Source organism: Anolis sagrei, chromosome 5 (assembly GCF_037176765.1).
Source record: "Anolis sagrei isolate rAnoSag1 chromosome 5, rAnoSag1.mat, whole genome shotgun sequence".
Classification (NCBI taxonomy): domain Eukaryota; kingdom Metazoa; phylum Chordata; class Lepidosauria; order Squamata; family Dactyloidae; genus Anolis; species Anolis sagrei.
This window is the reverse complement of record NC_090025.1, coordinates 103731320-103756417: the sequence shown is the minus strand read 5'-3', so window position 1 is coordinate 103756417 and position 25098 is coordinate 103731320. Positions and strand designations below refer to the sequence as shown.

The 25098-nt window shown below is 40.3% G+C and overlaps 1 protein-coding gene across 1 annotated transcript in view; it reads left to right on the top strand.

The window, feature by feature from the left end:
- Nucleotides 1-17587, top strand: part of PRMT8 (protein arginine methyltransferase 8) — a 68501-nt gene extending 50914 nt beyond the window's left edge. The window contains exons 7-10 of the mRNA XM_060778079.2: nt 3081-3196; nt 9717-9867; nt 15869-15990; nt 16513-17587. Of these exons, the coding sequence (XP_060634062.1) occupies nt 3081-3196; nt 9717-9867; nt 15869-15990; nt 16513-16596 (473 nt within the window). The 3' untranslated portion in view covers nt 16597-17587. The remainder of the gene's footprint in view (nt 1-3080; nt 3197-9716; nt 9868-15868; nt 15991-16512) is intronic.
- The last annotated feature ends 7511 nt before the right edge of the window (nt 17588-25098 follow it).

Here is a 25098-nt window from a genome sequence, read left to right as displayed (position 1 = left end):
GTAGCTGGCACCGAATGTTGCCAGCTTGGCAGGTATCCATATGCATCAGCACTTATTTCATATAAAGGTTATAGCGCATTAGGAAGTCCTACTTTTAAAAAAGGTAAGTGAAGCCAAGCCCACTGCCATTGCTGATATGTCCCACCGAAGCCTTGCTATAATTCTAGGATCAACAGGCTTAGAAAGGATGCAGAGAATTATATTCTAAACCAAGTCCATCCAATGGATGAAAGTGAATCGAGTATACTAAAACACCAAAAGAAGCCTCAAGACTGAGAAAGCCAAGCAAACAGAGGGCCCTTTTAAAATTAATTTTGAAGCTGGATCGCAGTTTGAGTGCCTACAAAATGTAAGGTTCAGCATGAATCCAGCTGGAAAAAGCGTATTAAAAACACTTACCAGAGATTCCCCAATCAAGCCATAAAATTCGCTGAAACTGATCAGCATATAAACAATTCAGGAATCTGTGACGAAAATGTGGAGTGCTTGTGAATATGGAGCTAGTCCTAAAGCATCCGAAGAAAGAAACCAGATACACAGCTCAACCAGAACGTGAACAAACACCTCCCTGCTGATGAAGTCACCACAATGTCCCCAAAGGAACACTCAATTTCCCTTTCTTCCTGTGCCCTGTTTTAGCCCAGCACTGATCCTCATTAGATAGGCTGTTTCTATTCAGTGCATCTCATCAGAGGAATCATAGAGTTGGAAGAGAAGGTTATGAGAGGACATAGAATCATAGAATCAGAGTTGGAAGAGCCATGGCAGTGCCACATCCCCAAAGTGAATTATTTACTTTAGAACAATCTAATGGCCAAAACCAAGCTTCCTGGTCAGAACAATTAACAAGGTTCTTCCGCACCTGTAGATTACAAATTGCCTCCTTAGGCCAGAACAGGGATGCTGAAAAAAGGACTGTAACTCAAAGGGTCCTAGATATTGAAGCCCAGAAAGATATAGCCACCTTGTCAAACACAGGATCCCTGAAGTGGTTAGGGCGCTTTAAACGTAATTTCCAGCGGGCGCTGTACCTAGAAGCTGATATGCCAAGATACCTAAGAATCGCTTTTACCAGGGCAAGTTCTGAAAAATTGAATCCATGGAGAAACACGACAGATTCAATCATATCCTATATGAAGAAAGACTATGAATCTGTGGAGCCCCTGAAGTTGAAAATCTGAACCACATTTTACATAACTGCAATCTATATGAAAAAGAAAGGAAAAATATTTATGGCCTTTCAGTGGCTAAAACCTCATTTTTTTGGGCTGGTTTTAACCCCATTCTGACAACACAAGTTGCCCTTTATTTGTTTAAAGCTGCTAAAAGGAGATCAGAGTACATAGATCACATTGGGGTGCAGTGTGGGGGAGACGAGGATTGTTGATGTATATATCTATGGCTAAGCTACATTGGTTTTAAATTGATAAATTCCTATATATTTGTATTCTATTTTAATAGGACCAGATGTATGTTGTATGTTGTGTTTGCACTGTCTGTTTTTGATAAGGCCAACTGGCTAATCAATAAAAATTGTTGTTGTTGTTGAATTATTTATGAGTAATTACCAAGTGGAAGAGTTTGGTGACAAGGTCTGCTGTAGCCTCATTCAGGGTGTTATCCTTCATGGTTTGTACTCCATTCTGGTGTAGAATGTGAATGTGTACGGATTCTACATCTATAGTGGCTAAGGCAGTGTTTCCTGGGAGGTTGTGGATGAGCTGTATTTTCCTCAGGAAATCAGTTTGAGCATTGTAGCTTGGAGCACTGATAGTACAGAATACGAAAATTGAGTCCATATATGTAGATACCCCAAAAGTCAGGATCCTAATACTTGGTGCATTTGATATATGTATTTTTGTATAGTAAATAGAAGAGGTTCAGTTTAGGCTCCTGGGGTGTGTTAGCATTGACTGTTATTTCCATCCTGCCAAGGTCAAATCCCATGGTAGTCTGATGTCTTTTGACAGATTTTGGATTTAAGTGTTTGTACTTTAATAGTGCAAAGATAGTCTTTTAAATGCTAAGCTCTTAGAAGGCTATCAAAGTTCATGCTAACAGCTTCTCGCTCTCAGTCTCAAAGTGCTACAAAATCCCTTTGCATACTGCTCTAGATCAAAGTGGCTTTGCCTATGAATTCTGAACTCTTAAAATGACTTGTTTGATGAACATCAGTTATGAAATTTACACGGACTGTATTAGAACTTGAGATGCTACGTGGACTGGCAATGTTCACTGAGACCATGCAGGGATTGGGGAGGGCCAATGATTCTTCCAAATCTATTTTTATTTCAAAATGAATCTCCCTACCATGTAGGGAGATCACAGTTAGATTTTTTGTTCCTTTTTCTTATTTTTAGTTACTTCTGGGAAAACACATTCTGACAGAAAAATTGCCAGAACTGAGGATTTTAATCTAACCCCATCCTTGTATAATGATCCTGTTCAGGGTTGGGGTTGTGTACTCTTAACAATATAGTAAAAAGATAGACTGAAAACATACCATAGATTATAGTTATAAAGTACTGTATATTCTGTTGTATAAGACTACTTTTTAACCCAAGAAATCTTCTCAAAAATCAGGGGTTGTCTTAGACGCGGGAGTCATCTTATACATGGGAGTAGTCTTATACACTGGAGTAGCCTTATGCATGGGAGTGGCAACGCTGTACAAGTACAGTAGAAGAAAATCCATTCATCAGGATTAGTGGACTTAATGCGGTCTAGATGGTGAGGTGAAGGGGCGCCTCACGGGGAAGGTGTAAGTGAAGGGCAGAGCAAGCTGCAGGAGTCCGGGGCACTCGGGGTATGGAAAAAAGAGATAGAGTGGTTCTGGGCCCAGAAAAACACACCTCTTTTACCTGTCTGGCCCGCCCTTGTATCCTATTACCATACCTCCTCCTCTGCCTCTCAGATCTCGCTCCTGAAGACTGCAGTGAAGTGGTGCAGGTGCACATGTGCGAGATCTGAGAGGCAGAGAAGGAGGTACAGTAATAGGAAAATTACCATATTGAAATAAAATCTGATGCATAGAGCAATGTTTTCTCTTTTACATTTGACCCTTCTGTTTGCTTTGATAGGGTGGGAGAATGTATACGGCTTTGACATGACCTGTATCAGGGATGTTGCCATGAAGGAGCCATTGGTGGACATTGTAGACCCCAAGCAAGTGGTGACCAACAGCTGTTTAATAAAGGTTTGGGCCTTTTAAAAATATGAATCTAATGCAATTTTATTTTTAAAACATTTGTGACAGTCTGTTAGATTGCAATATTTTGTATTAATCCATTGCTTTTTCACACTGCCAATAAGCTGCACATGCTCATCCAGCTTTCTAATCAATATGTCATCATACTATGGTGGCAGAAGGGAAATATGCTTAATGCAGGGGAGCTGAAGTAGTATTTTCTCCTCTAGTTATGACACACTAACATTGTTACTGTGGTCCACTCAAACCTAAATGTTCTGCTACCAAAAGGCAGACTGACAAATGAAAAGGCAAATCACTTGCCACGATGAAGTGTAGGAAGAGCATCTCGACCTGGCTTGTCTATCAGAAACATATCTGAATAAAGTGGGTTGTGTAATTCTTTCAGATGTGTCTGTCAGGATCCTGAATTCAACAACTGGCTCGGTTAGGAAAATATTGGTCACTATTGGGTTGTTGTAGGTTTTTCCGGGCTATATGGCCATGTTCTGGAGGCAATTTTTCTCCTGATGTTTCGCCTGCATCTATGGCAAGCATCCTCAGAGGTAGTGAGGTCTGTTGGAAGTAGGAAAAATGGGTTTATATATCTGTGGAATGACCAGGGTGGGACAAAGGACTCTTGTCTGCTGGGGCTAGCTGTGAATGTTTCAGCTGGTCACCTTGATTAGCATTCAATGGCTTGGAAGGGCCTGGGGGGAATCTTTTGTTGAGAGTGATTTTATGTGCCTGTTTGTTTCCCCTCTGTTGTTTTTTTTATAATAATTTTATTGATTTATCACAATTACTACATTTGTTATACATTTGTTATTACTGTTATATTTTGTACAGCACACTCTTTAACATGTTATTTTATTGTTTTGCTTAAACATTTCCCCCTTTTTTATTTCCACCACAGTGCTCCCCTCTGTTGTTTTGCTGTTGTAATTTTTTAATTTTTTAATACTGGTAGCCAGATTTTGTTCATTTTCATGGTTTCTTCCTTTCTGTTGAAATTGTCCACATGCTTGTAGATTTCAATGGCTTCTCTGTGTAGTCTGACATGGTGGTTGTGAGAGTGGTCCAGCACTTCTGTGTTCTCAAATAATATGCTGTGTCCAGGTTGGTTCATCAAGTACTCTGCTATGGCTGATTTCTCTGGTTGGAGTAGTTTGCAGTGCCTTTCATGTTCCTTGATGCGTGTCTGGGCGCTGCGTTTGGTGGTCCCTATGTAGACTTGTCCACAGCTGCATGGTACACGGTAGACGGCTGCAGAGGTGAGAGGATCCCTCTTGTCCTTTGCTGAACGTATTTGTTGGATTTTCTTGGTGGGTCTGTAAGTGGTTTGTATGTTGTGTTTGCTCATCAAGTTTCCCTATGCAGTCAGTGGTTCCCTTGATGTATGGCAAGAACACTTTTCCTCTGGGTAGATCTTCATCTTTACTCTCGTGGCTTGTTCTCGGTCTTGCAGCTCTTCTGATGTCTGAGGTGGAGTATCCATTGACCTGTAGAGCCCAATTTAGGTGGTTCAGTTCATCTTGGAGAAGGTGGGGTTCGCAGATTCTTTTTGCAGACTACACAGAGAAGCCATTGAAATCCACAAGCATGTGGACAATTTCAACAGAAAGGAAGAAACCATAAACCCGTTTTTCCTACTTCCAACAGACCTCACTACCTCTGAGGATGCTTGCCATAGATGCAGGCGAAACGTCAGGAGAAAAATTGCCTCCAGAACATGGCCATATAGCCCGGAAAAACCTACAACAACCCAGTGATTCCGGCCATGAAAGCCTTCGACAATATATTGGTCACTATTGTCCATAAAGATTCCATCCTCCTATTCGGATTCTGAGAGCTATTAACTATAAATCAATCAATACATCTTTTAAATAAATGGAGAAAAATAATATACTGCCCAGACTGCTCTAACAGTCTCTCTAAGCAAGCTAGTGAAAGTAATCTTAGAGATAGTTTTATATCTTGGGCAAAATATATGCCAAAGCCACCTTGTCTGGCATAACTCAAGATTTTGTTGCTACCATAGTAACAATGTATCTGCTTTAAATTATATCAGATGGATAGACTTTAGATCCTTTCCCCTCTGTATTAGACTGGAAGAAAATGATCTGTAGGTGAGGAGGTAAGATTGAATTTGGAGAGATCATTTATTTGACCAGTTTTTTTTCCCATTATGCAATTTCTGACCATGGTTGTAGTAATCAGTTTTAATGTCCTTCCCCCACAACCTTACATTATCCGGATAATTTCATAAAGTTTCACTTCGTTTTTGGCTGGCAAGGTCCTGACCTCTGTTATAAATTAGGAAATGACTTAGGTCACAGTCACCATTATTTCTAAGCAACCTTGGAACTACAGACATATTGCTTTCTTTCATCTGCTTAGACTAATAATACAATTGGCAACTAGAATATTGGATCACAGTGTTCAGTACAAGGACCAAGCTTTGGAAAACTTTATAATTTCTTGAGAATTCAAGATGTCAAGGAGTCTGGAGGACAAATTATTTTCGAAATGGATTAAAAAGCTGGACATGCCTAGCCTGGAATAGAAAAAAAGGGTAGTGATTTTCAAACATCTCAAGGGTTGTCATACAAAAGAGAGAACACTCTTGTTTTGTGTTGTTCAAATGGGTATTAATCTGTGTCCACGGGTACTCAATATTGCTGAAGGATAAGAACCCAGTGGTGAAAATTGCAAGGATGTGGGTTTGGGCTAAATGTATAGGAAGTTATGTGTTGTCTATTGGAGGATGCATTTAAGTAGATGCTAGACATGTGCATTTGGAGTAAACCTTGTCCCATTTTGTAACCTAGCTTTCATTGGGGGCCTCAGTCTGTTTTTTGTAAGCCTCCCAAAATTGGGAGGATTGTTTTTGGTTCTTTCATTTCAGGGCCCAAAAATTGTACCATTGTGTGTCTATGTGGGGGGGGGGGGGGTTGCCACCTACTGGCTCCCTTTCTAGGCGTGCATTCTTTTTACCAGGCACCTGCTGCTTCTACTCTAGAGTAAGAGGCACTAGGCTGTAGGCATTAGCAGGTGTGCATGCTTTCCAGGCCTGTGTGCACACTGCGCCACACAAGCACTCTCTTTGGAAAGTGTGTGTGTGTGTGGCAGGGCATGTGTGTGTGTGGCAGAGAGTGCTTGTGTGACAGAGCGTTTATTTATTTTATTTATTTCCAGTATTTATATTCCGCCCTTCTCACCCCTCAGGGTACTCAGGGCGAATTACAATGAACATATACATGGCACACATTCAATGCCATAGACACACAACATATATAGACACACAGAGAGAGGCTATTTACATTCCAGCTTTTCATGAGGGTATTCTCACCACCAGGGGAGCTGTCGCTTCACCATCCATTTGTGACACTTCCTCATTCTTTGCATGCCTGCTGGAGATTTTTTTTATGACGTCGTAAATTAGCCTCCCCGCATAAGCAGTACCTAAATTTCCTACTTGAGAGATGCAACTGTCTTTTGAGTTGCAAAGGTCGACAGCAAGCTACTCAAATTGGTCAAAAGCTCACTCCAATCTGGGCTGGCTTCAAACTCATGACCTTTTGGTCAGTAGTGATTTTAATGCAGCTGACTCCCAGCCAGCTGCGCCACAGTCCTGGTGCTGAGTAAGAGGCACTTGGCTATAGGCACTGGCAGGCCTATACACCCTGCCACACATGCACTCTCTTTCCAAGGAGAGTGGTTGTGTGGCGCGGTGTGCAGGTAGGCCTGGAAAGCATGCATGCCTACCAATGCCTACAGCTGAGTACCTCTTAATCTAGAGTAAGAGGCACTCAGCTGCAGGTGTGCTCTAGGCCTGCCTGCACATACTGCCACAATGCCCCACCACACTCTCCAAGAGTTTCATGTGTGGCGGAGCATGCAGGCAGTCCTGTACACCCCGCCACACACATTCTCTCTTTCCAAGGCAAGGAGGCAAGTTCAGATGCACACGAAAGCAGGCTTTTGTATTGAGCAAATTTTCATGTGGGGAGGGGGAGGGGATTCCCGTTTCGTGCTTCCAAAGAAACGGAAGACATGAAAGAAACGTAAAAAACGAATTTTGCACAAAAGTCTAGTAGACATTAGATGCTTTGAGAGAGCAGAGCAAATCTTTACAATTTTAAATGTGAAAGACTTGAGACATTTTAAGTTCTGGCAGAGATAGAAGCAACGAAACTTGAATCCCCTCTCTATCTATAATCTCCCGTTATGATAAACAGAGGCTCTGCTACTGGGAGGAACATACTGTATACCCAACATGACTAACATCCATTGGCAGTATCGCCCTCTGTGACAATGTCATTTCTCTTTTTAAAGCTGCCCAACGTAACATAGGTCACCATTTCCTTTGGTGACTAATTTCATTGTTTAACTGAATCCCACAATGTTACTATGTTCTAAGTATTGTAGGACACAGTGTACTTGTTGAGTATCTAATTTCTCCCTATAATGCATAGTTTTATTCACCTCTGTTGTTTATTTACTCTTTGTCTGAACTAAAAAGCCCCCAAAGGCTAGAACTACCACCCTATATATTTTCTGAACCTTTCCCACTTTTATCTTTTAGAGAATGTAACTAGAACAGGGCACAGTATTCCTACTGTGATCAGATGAAGGAATTGATACAAGCGCTACAATACTAGCAATTTTATTTTCAAAGTGTTTATATGCTCAACATGAAATCAATCTTTTGTCTTCCCCCCTCAATCAACGCACTACCAAGTGGGTCTCTGAAGGTTATCGGCTATATAGAGGATGGCTGGAACTGTAAAATATCCGTGAAAGGAATGCGATAAATACATTTCAATTTAAACAACACCTTTCAAATGTAATTTTGAAAATAGCTTGTACTGTAAAGTGAAACAATGCCTCCTTCAGTCCTCTTTTATGTAGTTTTTCCCAGAATCTTTCTCTTAGATTGTGCTGTTCCAGCTAATAAAGCATATTCAAACAATTACAATAAGGAGGAAAAATAGGTGCCTAAAGAAACCAGAATGGATGCTGAAAGAACTTTTCACTGAGCTAAGATTTAAAAGGGACATATATAAGAAATAGGAAAACAGAGAAATCACTGAAGAGGAATTCAAATGAAAACTCAGCATGTGTAGGGAGAAAATTAGAAAATGCAAAGTGCAGAATGAGCTCAGGCTTGCTAGAGAAGGTAAAAACAATAAAAAGAGCTTTTTTATTATGCTCATAGCAGAAGGAACAACAAGGAAATGGTAGGGCCACAGGTGATGGAAAGATCTTATCAGGGAACGGGAAAAAGGCACAACCACTCAACATCTTCTTTGCCTCTGTCTTTTTCCAAAAGCTAAGTAGTACTCATTTTGGGAATAATGCAACACATGGTACATTGGGTGAAATGCAAGACAGAATATATGATTCCTCTAAACGATTTCAGGTCTCTGCGGACAGATGAATAACATTTAAGGTTATTAATACAACTGGCAAAAGTAATTTCAGAAACAATGGCATCATCTTTGACAATTCCTGAAGAACAAGAGAAGTTCTAGAGCAGGGGTCCTCAAACTAAGGCCCAGGGGCCGGATACGGCCCTCCAAGGTCATTTATCCGGCCCTCGCTCAGGGTCAACCTAAGACTGAAATGACTTAAAAGCACAGAACAACAAAAACTGTTGGTCCTCCAACAGTTTGAGGAACTGTGACCTGGCCCTCTGTTTAAAAAGTTTGAGGATCCCTGTTCTAAAGGAAGGCAAAAGTTTTTCTCTGCTTCAAAAAGGGGGAGAAAAGAGCACCCAAACAATTCTCCTCCAGTCAGCTTGACATCAATAACAGGAAAGATTCTAGAGCAGATCAGTAGACAATCTGTAAGCACACAGAAAGGAACACTATGCTCACTAAAACTCAAGATGTGTGAGCATGATTATGGTTTCTGTTTAGCATCTTTGGTGCCCGTTGCTCCGAGGGTACAATTGTGTGCATGTGGTGCTTTTTGTCATGGCCTTGGGTCCGTACAATAAACTATTTTGATGAAGAAGATGTGTTTCTCAAAAACAAGTTGTACCAGATAATATTATATCTTTTGTTGAGAAAGTTACAAGCTTGGTAGATTAAGGGAATGCTATGGATGCAGCATATCTTGATTTTATTAAGACTTTCGACAATGTTCCTCATGATAGCCCCACAAAAAAGCAAGTAAAATGTGGGCTAGGCAATGCTGTTTAGGTGAATTGCGAATTTGTCCAACTGTCCAAGCCAAAAATTTGCTTACTACTGCATTTCCCTGAAAATAAGACATACTCATAAAATAAGCCATAGCAGGATTTCCAAGCATTTGCGCAAAAGAAGCCATACTCCAGAAATAAGACATAGTGACAGTGTACCAGTGCAGACCAATCGTGACACAAGATTCTGCATGGCAGGGGGCTGCACAGGATGGTCTTTGTGATTGCTTCTAATTCTGCGATTCTGTTAAAATATTCCTTAACCTGCTGATATTCTTTCATATAACTCTGTTTCCTTTGCATCCCCTGCCCCAAATACAGGAAGTGGATATTTATACAGTGAAGCTGGAAGAGCTGGCCTTCACGTCTACGTTTTGCCTCCAAATTCAGCGTAACGATTATATCCATGCATTGGTCACATACTTTAATGTAGAATTTACAAAGTGCCACAAGAAAATGGGATTTTCTACAGGTAAAACCTCACTTACTTATGATATGAAATTCTCCTGGACAGGCATAGATGTCAAGTTCACTTTGATTTCTTTACTAGGCCTTTGACAAGTACATAGTACAATTGAATCTCACTTTTTCAAAATAGTTGGGGCCATAGTTTTTTTGGGATTTTGATTTTTGTCTGTTTTTGGAGTACATGTATTTGTACATATGTATATGTTACCAAAGTTTTCAAGACCCCAAAATTGATCTAAGAGGACCCCATCTGCTGTCGGGACCCCCAGTTTCAGAAGCAGTGCTCTAGAAGACATGGCACTGTGAAGACCTTTCTTAGTCATACCACACCAGTGAAGTCCTGTAGATGAATCCCAACAATCTTGTTTGCACCAGAATCAGATCTTCCAAAGGTTCAAGCCCAGAATATCTGCAAAACCACATCTCCATATACAAATTAGCACAGGCGCTGTGGTGTGCGGAGGAGGCCCTGCTCTTGGTCCCACCCCTTTCTGGTGGGGATGAGAGAGGGGACCTTTTCCATGATCACTCCCAGCCTTTGGAATAATCTCCCTAAAGAACTAAAAAATGACCCCTCTCTCCTCTCCTTCAAGAAGTTTTATAAAACCTATTTATTCACCTTATCCTATGGAGAGGAGGATGACTAGTACATTGTTAAACATACCCTGGTTTAGATACCGGAAATCTACCTCAACCCTGTTGGACGCAGTAAATTACTCTATATTTTAATGCTTTTTATTCATTAGATTTTATCAAATAGTAGGTGTGTCTGAAGTGTTATATTATGTACACTTAAGTTCTTAATGCTGGTTATTTTGGGGTTGTCATTAAAAGTTTATATTGATGTTGTCCTTATTTATTGTTTTTGATTTGATTTTTTTGTTTAGCATTTAATATTTGCCACCTTTGTTGGAAACCGCCCTGAGTCCCCTCAGGGAGATAGGGCAGGCTATAAATAAAGATAATAATAATAATAATAATAATAATAATAATAATAATATTGTGGAGTAGCAATGCCACAGCAGCAGCACATCGTAGCACCAAATTTTGTTGCTCACCTAAAAAGAAACGCCATTACCACTGCCTCACCTCCCTGCTTTCCTTCAGCATGCTCCTATCCTCTGCTTTGCCCCATGTGCCTCATCTTCTGAACCTCCATTCACCTTCCCCTGCAGTGACTGACCACCCTCCTGCCTGATGTTTAATTACCCCTCTCTCTCCCTCCCCCCCCCCCCTCTCTCTATATATATGTATAAGGCATGTGCAATACATGGTTCTAAATGGTTCTAAAGCACTTACAAAACTAAAACTAGGGGGCGCTGGTGCTTTACTTCTACAGTGTTGCTAAAGTTCTGGTGGTGAAAATTTCAGAACTCTAATAAAACTTTCAAAATTTCATTATTATTTCATAATTGATGATTTTTATGACAGAACCAATTAGTACCTGCCATTTATAATGAAATTTTGAAAATTTTGTCAGAGTACTGAAATTTTCACCACCAGAACTTTAGCAACACTGTAGAAGCAAAGCACCAGCGCCTCCTAGTTTTCACCACCAGAACTTTAGTTTTATAAGTACTTTAGAACCATTTAGAACTATGGATTGCACATTTTATGGTGCAGACATATGAATGCTTACAGCCATTTGGGGGATCAAGAGGGGCAGGCTACTGGAGGAGGTTGGGTGGGATTTGGGGGGGGGGGGATATTGAGTGTTAAATGTAATTTTAATTGTATGCTTATTGTACTTTAATTATATTCTGATTTTATATTTATGACACAAATATTTGCTTTTTAATATTTCTATTTGCTTTGCTTTTAATTTTATTGGGTTGTGTTATGTTATTGTTCGCTGCCTCAAGTCCCTATGGGAATAAAAATAAAAGTCCATCATCATCATCATCATCATCATCTCACCTGGAGCCATCCGGTGTCACATGACCATCAGCACTGATGGATGAAAAGGAAACCTCTGCTGAGATTGGAGGGTCCATCCATTCGTAAAATGATGATGTGACTGTAACAAACAGATTACTGACTAGGACTGGGCTGTTCAAAGTGGAAATTTATCCTAGTCATGATCATTTTACAAAGCTGAGCAAATGGCTCAATTTGCAGACCATATAGCAACTTTATTTTGTATTTGCTATGAAAAATACTACAATTAGCCACTCAGGCATTGATTTCCCATCAGAGGGAGAGGAATTTTGACACTCAAGAAAGATTGCACAATGAATTTTCCAGCTACCCTAAGGCATGGCTTCAATTAAATTTTTATTGCAGAGTATATCACCCAAATTACTGATACTAAGACTGCCATGCTTAAAAATGCATTCAGCAGTTCTCAGTGTACTGACCAGTTTCCTGGCTTGTGGGGATGGATGCCTTAACTATGTATCTCAGGAAGTTGAAAGCCGGCATTTTTCATTTCCGTAAGGCCACAGTAACTGCAACTGCAGAGTAACTTGCAACTGCAGAGATACACAATGACCACTCCATCAGGCCAAATCTTGCTTAATCTATATTAACTTTTGTAAGTCACCCTCACTGGAAAAGGAAAAGATATATATAACTACTACAACAAGTACCATTGTGCTTGATACCCATCTAATTTATTCATCAGAGCCAGGAAGAAAGCAAGCTCTGGGAAAGGGTTTTATCAGTCCTGGCCTCTTGTTTGAAAAATTTGTTTTCATTGTGCACAAGGTACCATCATTATAGGCATTAGAGGAAAATGTCAAGACACACTTTTTTCACAGTCTGCACAGGTTTAGCGATATGCAAAAAATCCTTCTAGCACCCTTCTTTATTTTCTGGGAGTTAGATTTAAACTTCCCCTTCCTGGTGGACCCCCCACTCTCAGCATGGTATTCTAGCACCGATTCCAGTTGCAGACTGCAAGGGAAGAAGGTGTCACGTTGCCAGGGCTCTGCCTTATTTAGGTAGAGATGAATCAAACTCCCAGTTTTATCAAACGGTTTAATTAAAACAGCACTTACTTACTTGCTGGCTGTTTTTATAGTCCAAAACATAAAACATAAATATAGCACTCAGCCACAGAATAAACAAAAACTGATAGCAAAAATAACTTCATAGTCAAAAGGGTCCAGTCCAGTGGTCAAACGGCGAGAGTTCAATAACAGAGTCCAGGGATCAAGAGTCTATACTGTAGTCAAAAGCCAGTCCAAAGGTTCAAGGTTCCAAGATTACAGGAGACAGGTCAGGATACCGAAAATCCAACAGACCTGGGGGAAAAACCAGCAACATCCACCACCAAAATGCAACAGATAACTTTTCTCCCAAACATGAGTCTCAAGGTTAGCTCCTTAAATCCAGTAACACCCAGCTGCCACCCATCTCTTGCATACCTCCACCCTTAATTGCTTTCACCCAAGAACTCCCACTTACAGATTACCAAACCCTCTAGAACTAATACTCACATTAACCCTTCCATCACCACCACCATCAACTGCAGAACATATGACAAAAGTAGGCAAACCTGGCTTTATTTATTTATTTATAGTATTTATATTCTGCCCTTCTCATCCCTCAGGGGACTCAGGGCAGATTACAATGTACATTTACATGGCAAACATTCAATGCCATAGACACACATCATATATACACAGTCACACAGAGCCTATTTAACATTCCAGCTTTTTCATGAGGGTATTCTGGCCACCAGGGGAGCTGTCGCTTCACCATCCATTTGTAACACTGATGAAGTACTTTCTCATTCTTTGCATGCTTGCTGGAGATTTTTATGGCATCGTAAATTAGCCTCCCCGCAGAAGCGGTCCCCAAATTTCCTACTTGAGAGACGCAACTGTCCTTCGGGCTGCAAAGGTTGACAGCAAGCCACACAAATTGGTTGGAAGCTCACTCCGACCTGGGCTGGCTTCGAACTCATGACCTTTTTGGTCAGTAGTGATCTTAATGCAGCTGACTCCCAGCCAGCTGTGCCACAGTCCCGGTGTAATTCAATCAATCACAGCTCAGGGAACGCTGTGAAGTGGCGATAAGGGGAAGAATCTTTCAAACAAAAACAAAACAGAGCCTTGCCACTCTGAGAGACCAGATTGGGTTTGGATTTGATAGACATAGGGCTTCATCCCACGGGATAAAAAAAGCGTATGGGATCATTGGTTTTCTCTTAAGCTTCACAATGCCTTGTTTGGAAATTAAATGGATGATTTTCCTACCTCTGTTACACCTTCTCCTTTTCTCTGCTTTCTTTAGGATTTCTCCATTTGATTTTCCATCACACGGTAGAAATTGTTTCCTTCCCTTGTCCCTCCATGATTTTTTTTTATTTATCTTTTTAAAAGAGGATCCTAGAAATTGGTTTTGAATTAACCCAGATTTTTCCTCAAGCCTCTGCATTGGGCTCATGGAGGAAATTGGCATTTTGGCTCCTCCCACACATGGCGTCATTGTTTTATTTACAAGCGGGAAACAAGGATTAACATCACAAGGGGAAATTGGCCATTTTGCCCATCTCTACATGGGGAAATTAAAAATAAGTCAATTGCCAACTGGCTTAGGAATTGTTGGGGAAACCAATACTTTAGAAAAGGTAAAATATCTCTACCCCATAGTTGAAGCTTGCATCGTGTGAAGGGCACCATGGTTTGCAGTTTTTTCATTGTGTAGAAATGCTGATTTTACTGAGTGGAATGAAGTCCATATAAACAGACTGATACGGGTGTAGGAAACAGTAGTGTAGTAGTGAAGAATGTTGTGTTCATCCCTTCCGTTTGGCAAAGAGGCGGAGGAATGCCCAGGGAACGTGGTTGAATTGCAAATATAGAACCACATCTGGGTTTGTGGTATTATGTTGCTGCAATGTATCCTGGATTTTTTAAAGACACACAAATAGACACTGGTTGGCTGTGAAAAGCTGGATTGCTTTTAAATACTCTGGGACAACAGAAAAATAATTTTTATATCTGAAAAACATTAGACTCTCCTTCATTGGAGGTTTGTTTCTATTACTTTGATATGAGCATGGAAATACCTATCGATAGTGTCAGTTTCCAAATACCTTTGGCATGCGCCTTTTCCTTAGGACCTTCAGCTTTTTAAACCATCCATTCCCATCATGTCTGCATTCAAAAATATTTCAGTCTTTATCCCTTAATGCTGGTACAACTCAAACCAGATGCTCCCCAACACTTGTTTGCTTTCTGGATTTGAAGGCTTTTCTATCACCTTTTTCCACGCTAAATGGCGCAGGTACAAATGTTAAGTGGAATTTGTATAAATTTCAGCTTCAGTGAAAAAAGTGGCTAGTGGGTATGAAATCTAAATCCTTCTCTTACATTACCGTCTCATCTATGCATTGAGATACCTCCAGTCCAGATATATATTTTAGATAAAGTTTTTCTTGGAGATTTTGGCTTTTATCCTATGTATCCAATGTATGCACCTAAATTTGGCCGCCATAAATTGCCACATTTCCCCACATGGCTAGTTCTGATATACAGCACTACTCATTTCACCCTAGTAATTAATATAAACAACACATGGTTTCTGATGAACAGACTTGTTCCCCGAGGGCCTGAATCTCTTGGCACTCAACACATGCTCATATTTATGCCCTGCAGATACTTTGAGAAATATGTAATATACAGTGCGATGTACTGACTCCACACTGCTACTAGCTTATGTTCACATGTGGTTCATGATTATTGTCACTAAGCTTGTTTTCATTAAAATACTATGCTATTTACTACCAGAAAAGATGTGGTAAGGTTGGCTGTTGAACCTCCTTGATCACATGCTGAACTTCCACAAATCTTTACATGTGTAAGGCATTGTTGTTGGGGCTTCTTCTTGTGCATATTGAACTAGACTTTACACAATCTTTGCTTTGTGACTCTGTTCACTATTTGCTTCTCAGCTATTTTCCAGAGTTCTTCAGGCTTAGTGGTTCTAAAAACATTTTAATAATTTGCACCTGAACTTTTAAAATGCAGATAATTATAATGTGTCTTCTTTTGTAGCTCCAGACGCTCCTTATACACATTGGAAACAAACAGTATTTTACTTAGAGGATTATTTAACTGTTAGAAGAGGTGAAGAAATTTATGGAACCATATCCATGAAACCAAATGTAAAAAATGAGGTAGGTTTGTATTTTATATCTGAATGGACACAGAAGCTCATTAACAGCTGTTTTCCAAACATAACAGTAATGGAGCAAATTTACTTGGCATTACAGTGTTCCCTCGCTACTTCACGGTTCGCTTTTAGCGGACTCGCTGTTTTGCAGGTTTTTGAAAATATTAATAAAAAATATTAAATATTTACGTCGAGTGGCGGCCAGTGACCCCGGAAGTGTGACAGGGAAGGCCTGCCTCCCTGGCCTCCACAGAGCACATTATCTTCTATGAACTGGATTATATGGCAGTGTAGACACATAAATTCCAGGCCAAAGCAGATAATGTGGATTATCCGTGTTGATAATCAGGATTATATGACAGTGTAGAAGGGTTAGATAATACGGATTTTATACAGCTGTGTAGAAGAGATCTTTAAGACCTAGGAAGCAACTGCTTGTTTGACTTGGCTGCTGTGAGCCGATATTATTCAGATATGGCCTATCTAAATCTTACATCTCCTTTTTTTCTTTTTTCTTTTTTTACAGCGTGACCTGGATTTCTCAATAGACTTGGATTTTAAAGGGCAGCTTTGTGAAACTTCGGTATCGAATGACTATAAAATGCGCTAACAATGCACTATCTTCCAAAGAGGAGGAGAAAAAGCAGCACTTCTGGATCTGTCCAGTGTGAACGGGAAACAATTATTTTACAGGAATAATGACATTGCTGTGATGGATAGTAGACTTTCCTTCTTGCAGCGGAGAATGCCAAGTGGGCTCTGTGTGTATGTGTGTGTGTTTGGGGGCGGGTGGGGGGTACTAACAGGAATGTGTAGTATTATATAAATATAGTTTTTGCCTAGACCAACTAAAGGAGCTGTCTTTCTTGTTAGTTTTAGGATGTGATAAGACAAAACAAAAATGCATATGCAATATGGGCATAGAGAGAGAGATCACCATCAAATTTGAGTTATTTCCCCCAATTTTTGCATGCTGTTTTTCTGACTAGAGTGATCTTAGGGTTGTCTGTTGTGAGTAGATGATTGAGATTGTATTGAGTTTTAAAATAAAATTTCATTATTTATCAGAAAAGCTGTATTGTCAAAACATAGGAATTTATTTGTGATTGTTTTTTTATTTATGTGTAGCTGGGACATTATTTATTGCAATTCTGCTTACACATTTTTTTGAAATGAACAGAATGTACATGCGATCGAGTTTTAGATGAAGCTGAGGTTCTTGCTGTGCCATTTACTGTACTTTTGGAGAAATAATTCTTTCTGCAAGCGAAGAGGTGATTTGAAATAAATAAGCCTTGATCATAACAAAACACAAGGAATGTATTTTCATTTGATCGTCATCCTTTTTCTGTAAGTGAGGATTTGGGCTCCTAATTTCATTACAGTTGATATCTGTCTCTCTCTTGTCTCTAGATATGTAACCCACTGGTGAGCTTACTGGAAAATGATATTAGTTGTTATGACTGGAAATTGCATGGAATTGTCTCAGACTTATTGTCTGAAACTTAAATATTATGCATAGGAAGAGTCCTGCTTTTAGGAATGGTGTGTTATTTTCTTGCTGTATACTTCTTGATAAATAAAAGCTCTGTATTTATTGATCGGTGGTCTTTATTCTTCTTCATAGCACAAATATGCACATTTCCTTTTAAATTGTTGTATTGAAATAGCACAAAAAATCCAGCCTTTCTTGATGTAAGAATGGCTGGATAATGGGATTTTAAATTATCAAAGGTAGTAGGTGGCTTTCTCAAACTGGGGCTATTTTTTAAATGTTCTACAGACTATTGCTAAGGAAGAAATGTTGATTAATTGACATTTTTCAAATGCATGCAGTTCCAATTTAATAGGCAACAGATGATGTCTGAACAATGTGGGAGAGTATCCCTTCAAACCATATTTAACTACTTAGCATTTAAGCCATGCTAAGCAGTCAAACATGTGCAACCTAGCCACTTTTAAACATTCATGCCAAGACTTTGAGAATGACAATCCACAACTCTCAGTCTTCTGTTTATTTTGCTTCAAAGATCATTCAGCTTATTGTTGAAATACTATGTACCAACAGAAATATTGAGTGATGGCTGCCAGATTGGATGTCATTAAAAGGAAATTGGGCTTCTTTATGCAAGTTGATGCTCCCAATGACAATAAGTCATGATGACAGTGTTCTGTGTCTTTGCACACATATTAGATTTGTTGTTTCCCCATAGTCAAGTGATTTGAGCTCATACAAAATGTGCTTTTCCCCTGGTTAAAAAATATCTGAAGCCCAAGATGCATATTGTATATGTAAATCCTAAATGAAACAAAATAATTGTAATAAAATGGCACAACTGATCATTTGAAGATTTATTTTGATTGTGGCAATATATGAGAAAACGGATTTATCACATCACTACCTGTCCCCTGCCACGCATTGCTGTGGCCCAGTCTGTGTATATGGGTTTTGTGTGTGTATATATTTGTGTATATGTGTGTTAGTGTACACATGTGGTTTTGCGCATGTGTTGTATTTTTTGTTTTTTGGCTTTTTAAGTCTCTTCTGTTGTGTTTTTCAGTGTTTTTATGAGTGATGGTAACTCGTTGGCCTGAAAGGTGCATGGTGTCCATATTTGGTGTCAATTCGTCCAGTGATTTTTTAGTTATGTTAATCCCACAAATGAACATTACATTTTTATTTATATAGATAAAGAAAAACTGTGTTGAAATTTCTTTGAGCATCTCAGATTCCAAATACAGGAGGTAGACATTTGAAGGAATGTGACACATAGAAGTAGAAGAACCAGAAACTACTGAAGCTACAGAATTGGTTTGATATTCTCTTCCTCATAACTGACAATGAGCAATAGCAACACAAGCAACAATGCCAATCTTTAGAGAATGTGCAGGTAACCTTGGAAGACTGAACACATGGAATGGCCCCTGCCAGTCACCAGAGGAGATATGTGGTGTGGCAGAGAACTCTGAAGGCCCTTCCACCCAGCCATATAACCCAGAATACTGGGTTATCTGAGTTCACGCTGCCATATCTTCCAGTATGTGGGATTTTATTCAGCTTTGTGGAAGGGGCTTCAGAAAAATAAAACCAGTGATTGACAGACCTGACAGAATTTCTCTGATGGGATTGTTTTCTTCCTGGGGCAAAATCCATGGAATATCACAGAGGATGACAAGTCTCCAAAAGCTCACTGACCATTCCTCATTAGAATCATAGAGTTAGAAGAGACCACAAGTCCAACCCCCAATGGCCAGTCCAACCCCCTGCCATTCAATAACATGCAATCAAAGCACCCCTGACAGATGACCATCCAGCCTCTGTTAAAAAACCTCCAGAGAAGGAGGCTTCACTCCAAATTGAGGGGGAGGCAAGCTTGGCAGCACCAAAATGTGGGATTTAGAAGAGGGGCAAAATACCTGGGACTTCAGAGCAGGTCCCCACACTGACCTACTGGTCCTGAGATTTCTTCCCCACCATCCACACAGACCTCCTTGCTATGTCTTGGGATGAAAAGAAGGGCGGATGGGGTCATCTTCTGGAAGGTTTTTAAAAAATATATTTTAAAGGATGTCATAGGAGGGGCGAGCTTGTTTTCTGCTGCTCCACAAAAAATGGATTCAAATTGCAGAAAAAGATTCCATCTAAACAGAACTTCCTGATAGTAAGAGCTGTTTGACAATGGAATACACTGCCTTGGAATGTGATGGAGTTGCCTATGGATGTTTTTAAACAGAGGCCTGATGACCATCTATTGGGAGTGTTTTGATTTGCATTGCAAGAAGTTGGATTGTCGGCCATTATCATTGCTGCCACATTTTCCCTGGCTAGGATTTGTTGCCTTTAGAAGTGAAGCAATTGCCTGACATTCAGCAGGATTGCACCCTCATGTTCTGAATATGCACAGTTTTCTGGAGGCTCAAAAGCAATTAGAAAAAGGGAATAATAAAGGGACTTGAGGTGCCAAAGGGCCAGGTTTTTTTTAAAAGAAAGAGCATGACAAGAACAACCGACTCTTCTCTTACCCCCTTAGGAGAAGTACATATATTATGCATTGTTCAGCATTGTTCAGCATATACTTACAGTACTCATTTATACCAATGAGATTGCTGATAATAGAAGGACAAGAAACTTGTAGCCTTTCAGATGTTTTTGGACTACAACTCCCATCGGCCTTGTTAGTACAACCAATGAGGAAGTACTTCATCAGTGTCACAAATGGATGGTGATGCGACAGCTCCCCTGGTGGCCAGAATACCCTCATGAAAAAGGTGGAATGTTAAATAGCCTCTTTGTGTCTGTCTATACGTGGTGTGGCTATGGCATTGAATGTTTGCCGTGTATATGTACATTGTAATCCGCCCTGAGTTCCCTGTGGGGTGAGAAGGGCGGAATATAAATACTGTAAATAAATAAATAAATAAATAATCAGATATAACTATGACATGCTCTCTAAAATCCTACCTCATAAGCCAGGCAGTGCCCAAAACAAAGTGATCCCAAGGCACTGCAGTTAGAGGCAATGTGAGACAACGAATGCAGTATTTTTCTGGTTTTGGCACATTGAGAAGAATTGCTGAAGAGAATCCTTGGGATTCTGCCACATTTGCTTGTCTTAATGCACTCTACAACTAGAAGTGCTGCAGTTATCATTTCCTGGTGTGCGGCATCTCAGAAACCCTTTGGTTGGGGTGCTACCTTGCTCAAGAAGGTGGTTTGTTGGGTTATATATGGTCCTCCCCAAAATGTACATGATTGCAAGTCTGGCTTACTATGTTGTAACTATTGAACAGGATGTCAGCCATGGTTTTAAAGCATCCTGTCATCCTGATAAGTCACTTCTAATGTTGTTTTTTAATTCCAATTTCAGATAGTATTTGGTTTGCTTGGGGGTTTTTTTGTATCCTGCCTTTTTCACAAGATAGTTCACAACTTTTGAGAAAGATAATTATTGTTGGAATTGCTCCATCTTCACCCTCACCTGATATAGCTATCAAAGGTTTAGGAAGGCTGCCAAGGAACCCAGAAATAGATCTGGTGCATGAAGAGGAGAAGGAGTGGAGTGGAAAAGGTCAGATTCAAAAGGAAAGTGAACATTATTTGGGAGGAGAAGGCCATCAGTGTAGGGGTGCAGGGGGCATAGGAAATGAAGAATGAATCTACTTTTGGATAAGTTTGTGAACTTGGCTTCAATGGAACAACCCATAGACCTGTCTCTTTGGCTCATCATTTTAAAGCGGAAAGCTATTAAAAATATATTTAGGCTAAGAATGCCATCTGCTGGAGAAATGCATGATAACAAGTCAGAGAAATATCTGTAAGAAAGGCTGCTGGCTAGGGACTACAACAGGATGGGTTTGAAGCCACTTTAAGACACTGGCATTTAGCCACAACGGAGATGCAGGTGCTTTGAAAGCCCTAGCTAGAAGGACTGAGTCAATTATCCACATAACTTGATGAGCCTGAATCCTGGACTTGCAACTGAAATAAATAAGATCCTGGCTATCTGTCCCTGAAGGGAATGGAATACAGCGGATCGGCATCCTACCCCAAGCAACTGTTTCTCTAGTCTGACTTAAGCCTGAGGCATAAAGAGGCCCCAGCTAGTCTCAATAAAAGATACAATATCAGAGTAATACTAAATGATGATAATGATACATTTATTTGTTACCCGTTTTTCCTTGCTGCTCAAGGCAGGGTGCAACATGGTTAAAACAGACACAATACTATTAAAGTACATATTACAAAGTATATACAAGACCAGCAATAAAATGCTGGTTAAGATACACAGTTTACAATTGACTGAGGGCGCATCCAGAAAACCCCTTAAAAATGAAAGCTCCTGTGTTTTAAACAATGCCCCACATAAAGGTAAATGCATTAGGCACAGAGCAGGGGGGAAAAAGTGTAGAAAGAGAGAGGGCCTTCTCGGTAGTGGCCCCCCAACTCTGGAACTCACTTCTTAAGGACATCAGGCATGCCCCAACTCTGGCAGTCTTCAGGAGGAGCTTGAAAACGTGGTTGTTCCAGTGTGCCTTCCCAGAATAGTGAACCCTTAGCATCATGTCCTCTAAAAGCACTTTATACTGATTTAGGACTGCTTGTTCGTTTCAACCAACGCCCACCTCCTCTATCTTGTTCATGCCCAGCATTATTTTTAACTTGATTACATTTGGTCCAGCCATAGTTTTAAATGTGTTTTATGCTATTGTGCAATGTTTATGCTATTTGTATATGAGGTTTATTTTAATTGCTTTGTATTAGTAGTTGTATTTAATTGCTTTGTATTAGTAGTTGTATTTTGCTTCGTATTGTGTTTATTGCTTGTATTGATGTATTGTGGGCTCAGCCTCATGTAAGCCGCCCCGAGTCCCTTGGGAGATGGTAGCGGGGTATAAATAAAGTTTATTATTATTATTTATTATTGTGCTGAATTAATTTGATACTGGAAAGACCCAGGTCAAATCCAGTATGGCCACTGGATGTTGAATGTAATGTGCAACTTCCACTTGCCTGTTGGCCATTCTGCTATCTGCCTGGGGCAGGCCTGATGAACAGGTGGCAGCTTCCAAACTAAGACCTCATTCACAAAGACTTCAAAACTTCCCCCTTGGTTTTGAAGATCTTGTGAATGAGGCCAGTTGAAAAGCCTATTACAGAAAGTTGTAATAGGACCAAGTGTATGTGTGTGTTGAAGAAAAACCTTATGATGGTAATTATTATGTGCAGCTGGTAATGTAGGTCAACCAGCAAGCTTGGACTACGTCCGATGGGGTATAACTGTATGTGTTTTTTTAGAAAACAGTTGGGTGCTGGAGAGCTTTTTGCCTGAGGTCTATGCTCAAAGGCTGTGCTCTAGGGAGCAGGTTGGAGAGAAGCTGTTATGCTGCTCTAAAGGAGGCTATGGTGGAATAGCTGGTTACTCAAGGTTTATGCTTTTGCTCTCTTATTTGACTTAAGATGAAGATGCTTTATTTTGTATTACTTACAAAGACTATGTAAGTTTCTTGCACTATTTGTTTTTTGTATGCAACATTGCAAGTTTGTGTTTCATCTCTGCTTTTATGAATAAAGATTTTTCTGTTCATTTTTACTCTTTTCTGTGTGTCTCAGGCATGTAGCCGGGGGGGGGGGGGGGGGGGGGGGTTGGGGGCTTCAGCTCCCCCCCCCCCCCCGAAATTCTCATTGTGGTCTGCGAAAAGGCCTTACTGGTACATTATTTAAACTGTTATGTTTATTCATATCATGATCTAATCACCATGCTCAATATATCCCATATGCATGGGGGTATTGGGGTAATGATACAAAAGGTTTGCTAGGGTAGACCCTCTTTCACTCAGACTCACCCCCCCCCCCCCAAATCACACTCAGCCCCCCCCCCCCCCAAATCAAAATCCTGGCTATGGGTCTGGTGTGTCTTGTGCATGGGACGTAGCTAAGATCCGCTTGCTGCACAACAAAGCCATCCCTCTCTATCAGGCTGAGGCTGGTGAGTTAGAGACAGAGAGATGCAGGTGAGTTTATGTGCACAATTCTAGTGTACCATCAAATCTATTGCATACCTCACTTTTGGCTATGTAATTTAGCCAAAAAAAGGTGAGAATTAGATTTAAGGAAATATGGTAATATGAAAGGTCTCCTAGAATACCGTACTAAGTTCAGTTCCTGATATCACGATTCAAGGACATTGACAAATTGGAATGTGTCCCGGGAAAGGTGGCCAAATACTCAAAAGCCTGAAAACCAAGGAAGATGTGAAGTGGCCTAGGGAATGTGTATGTTTAATTTGGAGAACAGAAGGCTGATAAGGGACATGATTAATGTTTAAATATTTGAAAGCATGTCACAGTGAAGATGAAGCAAGTTTGTTTTGCTGTTCTAGAAGCTAAGGGTTCTTCTGACACTATAATCCAACTTGGAATTGGTTTGGGAGGAATTGGTTTAGTTGTGCAGGTGATCAGAGTGCCATGTCTGGAACCAGTTTGAAGCCAGGAAGATGGTTACATTAAACATGGAATCTGGCCTCATACTGTTTTGCAGGATTTTCCTCCCCAAAGCCAGGGAAAGATGCTCATTGGTGCACCAGAGTCATTGGGAGTAGAAAAAGAAGGGAAAATGATAGCTAGCATAATTCCCCCTCCCAGGGGGTGGATTAGCCACTTCCTGTCCAGCCATACTCTTGGAGCATTTTTCAACAATCCCCATTCAGGATTCTTTACTGTGCTTCAGCAGGGGCAGATGTCTACAATATGCTCTGCATTTTGTGCAGTCAATTTCGCCCTGGATCTGGAATATATTGGCATCTGCTGAATAGCAATTTTTTTTGTCTAAACTAGGACTTTCCTGAGAATTTTTAATGCATGGTATATCCTTATATGCATACTGCAATACACATTCCTGGTGTGTGTTTTGTGGTCACCACAGCCTCAAGTTGGCTTCAAACTGCTTTATATAGTCAGTGTAGAAAGGTCTTAGGACATGGACCAATGGATTCAAATTTCAGGAAAGATATTCCACCTAAATATTAGGAAGAACTTATTGACAGTTAAAAATGTTGGCCAATGGAATGCACTGTCTTGAAAACAATGTTTGGGTGGTACCATAAACAAACCTTAAATTTTGTTGAGGGCTTTCATGGCCGGAATCACTGGGTTGTTGTAGGTTTTTCGGGCTGCATGGCCATGTTCTAGAAGCATTCTCTCCTGACATTTTGCCTGCATCTGTGGCAAGCATTCTCAGAGGTTGTGAGCATCCTCACAACCTCTGAGGATGCTTGCCACAGATGCAGGTGAAACGTCAGGAGAGAATGCTTCTAGAACATGGCCATACAGTCCGAAAAACTACAACAACCCAATCCTTAAATTTTGTTTCAGATCAGGTTCCATGAAAAAGTGCACTGTAAGTACCATGATGCTTGAAAGGAGAATACTTAAAGTCAGAAATCCAGCAAGCAGACCAGGTCAGAGTGGAGAAAGTCAGAGAACGATAGACAGTCCAGTTTAGTCAATCAGGCAGTCCAAAAAAGCTAGTCACATAAACAAAGGTTCTCAGCTGCTAACAGAGTGGTGGATGAAGAGAACTGAGGCAGTTGCTCCACCAACCAGCTACTTATAC